The sequence below is a fragment of the Chiroxiphia lanceolata genome, chromosome 4 (assembly GCF_009829145.1).
Source record: "Chiroxiphia lanceolata isolate bChiLan1 chromosome 4, bChiLan1.pri, whole genome shotgun sequence".
NCBI classification, from domain to species: Eukaryota; Metazoa; Chordata; class Aves; order Passeriformes; family Pipridae; genus Chiroxiphia; species Chiroxiphia lanceolata.
In genome coordinates, this window is record NC_045640.1 from 34515731 (window position 1) to 34525628 (window position 9898).

The 9898-nt window shown below is 41.8% G+C and overlaps 1 protein-coding gene and 1 long non-coding RNA gene across 2 annotated transcripts in view; one reads left to right on the forward strand and one right to left on the reverse strand.

The window, feature by feature from the left end:
• Window positions 1-5823, reverse strand: part of WWC2 (WW and C2 domain containing 2) — a 101643-nt gene extending 95820 nt beyond the window's left edge. Inside the window, 1 exon segment of the mRNA XM_032686250.1 lies at window positions 5557-5823. Within this exon segment, the coding sequence (XP_032542141.1) occupies window positions 5557-5687 (131 nt within the window). The 5' untranslated portion in view covers window positions 5688-5823.
• LOC116785997 lies at window positions 5537-7455 on the forward strand. The gene is made up of 3 exons (XR_004356790.1): window positions 5537-5650; window positions 6719-6895; window positions 7198-7455. It is a non-coding gene; the product is annotated as an uncharacterized LOC116785997 (long non-coding RNA).
• The last annotated feature ends 2443 nt before the right edge of the window (window positions 7456-9898 follow it).

Below are 9898 nucleotides of genomic sequence, written 5' to 3' on the forward strand. Positions count from 1 at the left end.
AAAAGTAGCAAGAAAGCTAAAACTAAACCCACTTTTGTCTCTAGATGTAACAAACATTAGTAAGTGCAAGTAGAGAATCCTCTTACCTTATTTTAATAACCTTAATTTCATGTTCAAAGCACAGAATTTTAACCAAACAGTTGCAGATAAATTATTTAACTGGAAAAAACCCCAAGAACTGCTAATGTCATCCATACAGATCTCTGAAGTTGTAAATATTTTTCCCTACTTGATCTATATATTGATCCTTGCCTGTAAAAATGAAAACTTAACTCTCAGTCATTACGCTAAAGTAAAATCAGTTACTCTTCTCTGAAAACAGAATTCTGAAGTATTCTTTCATTTAACCATATTGTGGTAAGACAACATATCTAGCAAACAGCTCAGCTCCATTCATTCGAGAAAAGGTCTATTTTCCTTCACATGTACAACTTCTCATTAAGACTTATGTTGTGCAAGACAACTGTAACACTATATTGTAAGTCAAGACAGGTTTTAATTGAAATAGCTCTAGTAGGCAAGTACTTCAGACACAGGTCTGGATAAACCACAGTCTAGACCACTTGCCCCACTTTACATACCAGGTCACAGTCCTTGGCTGTAACCAGCAGTACATACTTTGCACACATAAGCAAATACTCTGCAGCATTTCCTGACTTGTTAACTTCATATGCTCTGAGATGAAAGATACAGTGCAGCCCTATCACTCCCAGAGAAATAAAGAATAAAAGTGTTATCTCAGAGTTATCATAGCCATTTTCACTAATGCTAAAAATCAACAACACACAGCTCCATGCAAATGACAGACTGGTTAAAAAAACCTCATACCCAATCACTATGTATTTTAACAGCATCTGATGCTATCATAGCTATATCAGCACTGCAATATTAGAATTCTACTTTACACTGGATAAACAAATGAAGGTGTCAGAACTTCAGACACAGCTAGCCTCTCATTGCACGTTCACTACTTGCCTCACAGGTTTATTTTCAATAAATATACATCAATTAAGTAAAAGCAGTCCCCAACCCATCACTGAAACCAGAGTGAGATGCCAGACAGTTTCACAGGGCACATGCACATTCCTGAGCAGACAAGGAGGCAGGAACAAATTACGTGGAATTAGGATAAAAATCAGCAAATGATACTACAGGATGAAACCAAGAAGAAAAGGACATTTGGGGAGAAAAATTCTTGTCCTATCTCACTACAGGATTATTGCAAGCTGTACACCTTGGAGTGCTATGACTGGAAGTCTTCTACCACACACCCCTAAGCCACAGTAGCATCCAGGAAAGAGACAGGATTAAAGTCCCTCTCCTCAAATAACTTAAACCTCAATATCTTCACTCTTCACAGTCTGCTGTTTACAGGACATGAGAAAGCAAATTCCAACGAGAAGGTGAGGAACAAAGTGCCCTTCTTTTCTAAGGGAAAAGTGCAAGCAACACTTAAATGTTCTAAAATTCAGACAAATCCAATCTTGCACAAGTTACAGAATCCCATGCTAAAAACTGTAGTGTTGTCACCTCCCCACAAGTCAAAAGCACCAATGGAAACTGCATTCCCTATTCACACAGAAAACTCTTTCACTACCTCTTAACTCATTAAGTTCTCTGGTTTCTGCACATCCGATGTTCTCAAGCACTTTCTTGGTTACATAGTTAGCGAGTACTCTACAAACATTCTAGCAAAACCATACCATGAACATTTCAAAAGTACAAATACATTTTAAACAGATTTTTCTCCTCAGTGGAAAGCAAAGTGAGCACAGAAAGACAGCATAGTTTTGTTTTCATACTCCTTACCACTGACAGGAGTGGGAGAGGAGTTCAGATAAACATTTAGTAAAGATCACTTGTAGCTTCAGAATTTGTGATGTAGAACTCATTGTACCCAAGCTATTTAAAAAAAATATCATCTGTTTTGAGTCAGTTGTGATCAGCAGTGTGCACTGGATTATTTATGACATAGAAACCAAGATATGAGAAGCTCTGCATTCATGGTAAGAAAACCAAGCTGAACCAATCAAGAAAACTGCTGAAAAATTCAGGGTATTGAGATTCCTGCTTCCTATTTCACTACTCATTAGTGTTTTATTCTGTTAGTTCCACTAAGAAATATAATAAACATAAGGCCCATTTACAATGTGTTGAATGATGGAAAAAGAGATATTTTCCTTTTCAAATTTCTGTCCCACCCCAAGTGCCTCTTAATTGTCTATCAGAAAAAGAAAAGAAACAAAAACACATCAATACCTTACCATATCTCAGTATCCCAAGAACCTGAAAGAGTTTCAAGGAAACTTCAAGGAAAACTATGAATTCCTCTAGCCCTTTCTCCCCTTTTCATCTGGCTTGTCCTCTTCAGTCCATAGTTGTATTTCTACAACTTTGTCAAGGATACAATTGATATTTTGGGCTACTTCCCGTCTTACAATAAAACAGTTTCAGAAGAACCATCAAGACTAGTAAGTACTCAGTTTGCTGTAGTGTGATGGAGTACTAAAAAAAGAAATCATAATCATATATTTAGTGAGTGAAAATGTTACTACAACTCTCACATTCTTGCCTTTATGTTTCTCCTTCTCATACTTTATATCTTAAAGTGCCCTCTCTTTTGGGCCACCAGTCTTCAAAACAAATCAGAACAGTACCCTAAGTGTTTAGAGAGAAAAATCACTGCTGAATAGTAGAAAACATTAAAACCTCCTGACCTTCCACAACACTCCTAAAACACAACAAGCCAAGTCACTCTTGCCCTTGAAAGAGTGAGATTCTATAACATCAGTGGGATTACTTAGATAAATTAAGTGGGCAAAACTGGAAACAGAGCCCCAAGCTTGAAGCTGATGTGAGGGTTTTTTTCACAGCTGTATGACAAGGCTATAATTACATTAACAAACCTGCACCATCTAAGCACTAACAAAAACATATACTATCAGAACAGTCTAGAAAAGAACATGAGAAAAACCACAAACACAGAATTTTCCAAGAAGCTTTGAAATATAGCATTTTCAACATCAACTTATTTCTAGATATGATTACTTTAAACCATTCCTAACTGTGCTCAAATACACCTGGCAGCCCACAACCATATGACTAATGTCTCACAGCACTAGTCTTTGGTATTTGTATCTTCTAAATCTAAGAGGATAAAAATTATTTAAAAAACATCAGGCATGACTTTTCTATGTAATCATCCAGGGAATGCAGTGTAACAACATTAGAAGGAATATTGTCCATAAAAACTTATCTATTGTACACTTGCTTTACCAATGAAAGATTTTAGGAGCCCATGTACAATGACATTCCACAAGTACATCATGAAAACTTTATCATCTCCATCAGAGAAAATAGCAAAAAAGTCCTAAAGTATCATCAGACAAGGGAATGTGTTTTCAGTCCTTCTGTAGAGGCCGCTACTTTCATTTTGACAATTTAAGATATGTTTTTGAAACAGCATGAATCCAGATTTTATTGTATTGACAAACTCGGAAAATCACTTCTCAATTTTTTTGACAGCAAGCTCTAATTATGTCCTGTATGGTTTCCAAATGTATATTCTCTAAATAGCTGGAAGCGAAAACGGAATGTAGAACAAAGCCATCACAGGGCTTTCATGCATTTCTTATTAATTTTTCCAAAACAGCTCACCAATATAAATACTGACTGGAAACAGGGATATTGTAAATACAAATACTGCAAGTTGCACATTAAACAGGTTTGTCAGTCTCTCTTCTGTGCAGGCAATTCAGCTTCACAGTTGAGCCATGTACACTAAAGCATGGATTCTCTCAAGCACCTAGGGCAAAATTCCTCTTTTTGTTTGTTTTGCATGACTGACACAGGTTAACAATTATTTCAAACACTACTCTTCTGAAAAAGGTCTTTATAATCTGTAATGAGAACTAAGGAAGTAAAGTCTCAGGACTTGATTTCTCTTTCACCTGTAAGATATTAATGAAACAATATTTATTCCATCTCTATAGGATGGTAAACACACAAGTGTTACTCACTTTGCTGTCTACTCTGTTAATGAGAGTGAACATTCAAATTTTACCATCCAATACATATACTCTTGAACTTTTCAGGACTACAGAATGTGTTAAAAAATTAAATTAGTAGCATACTCATGAGGCAATATTATAACAAGTGTACTCTGATGTCACAATTTTGCTTTACCTCAATCATACCATCTTCTATTCTGCTTTGAAAACACAAATTAAAGGTCTAAAACTAAACAAAACTTCATATTCACTATTTCTAGGGACAGTAAAGCCAGAAGTTTTATAGTACCTGCACTAAAAAAAAAAAAAAAAATCACCTGAGAAGGCCAGGTGTAACAAATAACATTGTCCTGGAATACCTTACCACCTCACTAATATTTACAAGGTAATTAACATGTTTTGAAGTACAGAGAAATTTAAGTATTAAGTTTGCCACTACTGGAATTTGCTGTTATAGCAAGTGGGACAGAGCAGTAGGCCTTACACAGCACATGATGCTTGTCAAAACTTTCCTATGCAACTTGCAGCCAGCAAGCTTCGTGACAACTACCTTTTCTAGTTTCATCTGAGAAACATAAGCCAAGGCCCTCATTTATAATTCAGTGCTGCTTGTTCCATAAATTTATAATGTCTTTTAAAACTTTTTTATAATTAGGCTGCACTGTTTTCAATAGCAACATCATACTTCATAATATGCACCAAGTTTTGGTTTCTAATTACTTTTCAGCACCACTTTGGACAAAATATACGTTTTACAATAGGTATCTTGTGCGCCTGAGATACTGCTATTAAAAACAGCATTGAAGCCGACTCTAAGAGTCACTAGCATCCCTCACCAGCTGGCAGACGTGCCCTGGGGTGAGCAGCCTTCCCGCTGGGTCCTTCGCTCGCCGAAGCACTTCCCCAGGAGGTTTACAGAGCTCAGACCAGGGAAGGGCAACAAACACCCTGGGCTTCGGCTGGCGGGGAGTGAGCGGATTTGGGCTTGCTAAGGCCTAGCGAGCGCATGAGGCCTCCGCCAGCCGCGGTCCTTCCCTCCAGCCCCGCACAGCGCTCCGGACGGGCCGGGGGTCGGGGGAGCGGGGGCACAGGAGGGGCAGGCGCCCGGGATGCTCCGCCAACTGGAAGGGAGGGAGGCGGCCCCTCTCCGTAGAGCCCGGGGGAGAGGGACGGCGAGGAGCCAGCGCCTCCGCTTTGGGAGGGACTCGCAAACTTTGGTACCTGTCGAAACTCCACGAACGCCAGCAACCCCCGGCCACTCCGGGAAGAGCTCTACGGGCTTTCCCCCCAGCCCCAACACGAACTCCCGCAACGGGTTTAGGAATAGTCTGTACCCACGCAGCCAGGGGCTTCTCCTGCCCTCCCCCGCTCCGCGCCCCGAGAGGGGACCCCCCGGCGCACCTCCAGTCCCCCGGCGCACCTCCAGTCCCGAGGGGACCCTCGGGCGCGCCCCCCGCCCGTCCCCCCGCCCCGGAGCTGCCCCGGCGGCGCCGCTCCGAGCCCACCCCCCGCCCGGGCCTCGCCGCCGCCGTGCCCTCGCCCCCACCTGTCCCGGGGGTCGATCCAGCTGGTCTGCTTGGTGTTGTGATCGATGTAGAACACTTTGCCGTCGTAATCCCTTGCCTCCTCCCAGCCATCGGGTAAGGGGAGCTGCCCATTCCCCGCTTTCCTAGGCATGGTCGGGCGGCGGGAGTAGCTGCTCCATAGGGACAGAAAGAAAGACGGGAAGCGGGAAAAGCCACGACCTGGGCCGGGGAAGGGGCCAGGAGCGGGGGCTCGCGGGAGCCCAGGGAAGCCCTGTGCGGGGGCCGGGTCTCAGTCCCCCATGCCCGGGCTGCCGCCTCGCCCGCGCCGCGCCGCGCCGCGCCGGCCGGGTCAGGGCTGCCGGCGGAGCACAGCTGCCGTCTGGGCGCGGGGAGCCCGGCTGAGCCCCGGGCGGCCCCGGCCGCCGCTCATTAGCATGAGATTAGCATCCATCTCATCTACATGCACATTCCTCCCGCCGCATTCCTCAGGGTTAACCCTGCCCGCGCTGCCCGCCGGGACGGGCAGGCCATAGCCGCGGATTCGGCACGGGAAGCGTCCGGTGGGGCAGCGCGTAGGGCAGGGCGGCGGGGGAGAGAGGCTGCCAGAGGGACCCTCCTGCTTCCATCGGGCTCTGCCCGGGGGCTCGGCCGGCGTGAAGGCAGGACACAACTCCCTGCGGTAGACGAGGGCTCCGGCCCGTCCCCGCAGCCTGTCGGGACACTGGGGAGGCCCGGGAGCCACGGCCGCCCCGCGGGGACAGCAGCGCCACGGCACGACGGACACCGGCGCGTCCCGTCCTTTGTCTGCCAAGTTGCCGCGGCCCCGCACCGGGTAGCGCAGGCGACTTTATCGCGGGGGATGTCCTGGCCCTGAGGGCTCAGGGAACGCGCTCAGGGAAAAGACGGCTTTGCCAGTGCCTCCATGAGTCGTGGTGGTGTCGAGTTCCCTGTCCCAGCCCTTCAAGGCGCGCTAACTTCACATCTTGTGAACTCTCCCTAAAAACTCCAGTAAGGCTCAAGGGTTCCCAAAAAGAACCTTCACGTTTAAAATACTTGAGTTCAAAATTTAAATTAAAAAGTGAACTCTTCTTTAACCTTGGAAGTAAACTTAGTGTCTTTAGTTTTGGTTTTGTGTGTTTACGGGTTGGTTGTAGTTTTGTTTTGTTTTTTTTTTTATAACAGAAGCATCGGTGGAAAATACACGTACACCATGTGTGCCCTGAACCCTTGCGGCCTGAAAAGCAGGCAGCTAAGTCGCATTAAGTATAGAAACCAGGTGTGAGTTACTGTGTGTTTATCTCGCATTTGCCACAGGAGAAGAGTATCCCAGGCCGGTTACCATGGTTCAGCTGATAGAAGGTAACTTAATGAGCCCTATTAATTTGCATGTGTATCTGATTCCCGAGATCTGGACATCAGAAACAGAGCATCTATGGGGGAATATGACTCTAGTTTAGTGTCTAGGACTCCGAGGTAACCCAAGTCCCTGTCCCCTAGAATATTTTATTTCTTTTCATTTAAAGTTACTGGTTTTAAGTAACAAAATTTTCCTGGAAGAGGAAGTATGTGACCCAGAGCTGTCTTTTCTTATTTTCTTTTTAACTCTATTTATCTACTCCATTATAGCTGTCTAATGTTCAGCTCTACAAATTCTTCTTCAGAGACAATTTACACTTATTAAGTACTGGACTTGTTCAGTGCATAACAAATTTTTGCATTTTGCTTCAGAGGCCACATATCTGACAGGCATTGAAGTAACTAATTTACAGCTCTCCAAGTCCTATCTGCTCCTAAATAGAAAAAAGTACCAACAAGATATGATTTTAATTTAGCTAATTGTCAATCTGGTACAGGTAAGACCTTTATTATTTTATTCATTCTACTTATTTTACTGTGTAACACTGTCTCCACATGGCCCATATGCCTTCCTTCAGATTCTCTTGAAGATTTTACTTTGATATCTGTTATATTAAGGTCAGTCAGTCAGTCAGTCAGTCATGGCTAGGCTTCACAAACAAAGATTAAGATAATGTGCAGTGAATATTAAGGTAATGTGCAGTGAAACTTCATACATGAAGAAAGGCCCTGGTAGTTAACAGTGGAGAAAAACTGAGCTGTCCCAACTTCTGGATATCCATAAGAGTTCACCCACTTAGGGAATGCAACAGGATCATTGCCTATTAAAGTGACAGATGCATTTATTTTCATTGAGAATATTAAGTTTCAGTGAGCTGATTGGTTTATAAAGACCAGTCTTGTTTTCCATCAGTGTAAAAGAACCCCACTTTTACTAAGCATTTACATTTGTGTCTTTTTAAATAATCTACTAAATTTTATAAACTTGTGACATCCTACGGTGAGAAAGTACATGTGGCAGTTGCGGGACAGGATAAACTGGATTTCCTTTTTCCATTTAAAGTTCAGTTTGTGTTATCAATAAGATATTTCGTTATGTAAGTTGATAAAAAGCTATAGAGGATATACTTTTCTTCCTGAAATCAGTTGTACAGCTGTGTCACCACCAAGGCAGCCAGACCTACATCTTCGATTATTGGTCAGATGAGATACACAGGGATGTGGATCTGATTTATAAAAAACTTCTCATCAGAAAACATCAATATTTTAATTTGCACAACAGATAGAAATTGCCATTCTTAAATTTTTGGAAATAAATGCCCTAATATCATTGCATAATTGTCTAATTTTTATGTATATGCTTGAGTGTCTATATACAGATGTGCTTACACTTAAATATAAACTATTGCATGGTGTTAAGCTCTCTTTATCCTCCCTCTAATTTCCATTGTTTGAGTACTTCACTGTGTTTGCCTCTACAGTTAGAGTCTACAGTCCAGAATGCCAGTTTAGGACTACTTAGAAATGACAGTATTTGAAGTCAAACAGACAAAATTAGGTATTATTTTTGTAAATAGACCTTTAAGATTACCAGTGAGAACATACAGCTTTTTGAAGGACTGCTATTGTACAAAATGGGATCCAATTATCCTCCTAGGTTTTTGTTCTTTTGCAATTTGGACTGATAGAAAATAATTTCTTCCACTACCCTGTAATATTTTTTTAATAAATCTAGTAAAGGAAGGCAGAGCAGATGTTCATACTGATTCTTTTTAGCCTAAAATATGCTATAAATTCTAACTATAAGTAGTTTTTCAAGTATACCTCCTACATCTCCATTGATAACCTGCCTAGCATGTTGTACTGACATTGTCAGCTGACAGCATACCACAGATTGTTTGTCTTAATTGCGTAAGACAGCATAGTTCAGAAAACATAAACATGCTTTATTCAAAACACAGAAGGGTGCATAGGAAGGAGGTGCCCAAAAGCACAGAACAATGTAGCTATGGCATGAACTTAAGTATCTATCAGTAAGTATGATAAACAACAAGATGCAATCAACGAAAAGGAGTTAATCATTCCACTCTTTTTCTTTGCATATCCATGTTTAACCAGCCTGAAGAAAGTCCTGTTTTAATTAGTACATAGTTAAAAGATTGAGCTAAAGAGAACTAGAATACTACCTATGTTGTGTCAGCTAGGAGAAGAAAAAATGTTTATGTGAAAATTCACAACACAAGGGTGGAAATGGCTGTATCCAGAACTGGGGTCTCCAAAGGCTTATACTTGTATCCTGTCACATAACATACCCTACTCCAGTCTTTACTAATGTAATTAATCTCCTGATACTCTCTACTTGCTTCTTCTTTCACAGTAAATCTGTTCCTGGGACTGACTGTAATCAACAAAGACGTGTTTGTACCTTGTCCTTCCCTAATAAGACTCCCTTAACTTGATGATCCACTAGAGTTTTGTCCCTGATGAAATTTACAGCTGTTAGAGCTCTAACTTGTACTGTCCACAAATGGCTCTGAAGCAGGAGCCGCAGGTGTCTCCCTGAAAATCTGCATAGTTCAGTCTCTACTGCTTTCACACAGAATTTCAGTGCAGAATGGACTATGAAGTATGATGACAGAATTAATTTCTAGACACATCTGACAAAAATGTTTGAAAATATGTATTGATTATGTTAGGGTTTTTTAAACACTTAAACCACCGAGTATGGACAGAGAGCCTGACTTCTGTCACTTGTAGCTACTGTAGAACTCTCAAAAACTAATCAGTATTTTCAGCATTTTAAATATTTGTTTGCTTAACAACAGTGAATTTTATCTAACAGCTATGTTTTCAAATAAAAAAAAACCCACACCAATAAATATGACTCCATGATGCAGTGAGAGTTTTTAGTTTTAAAAAGGGTTTAAAAAATCCTGTAAAGAAAAACAGTGTACGTGGATGAGGGAGAAAAGGATGAGGAGTGCTGCTTTTACTGTTGTCACCTTC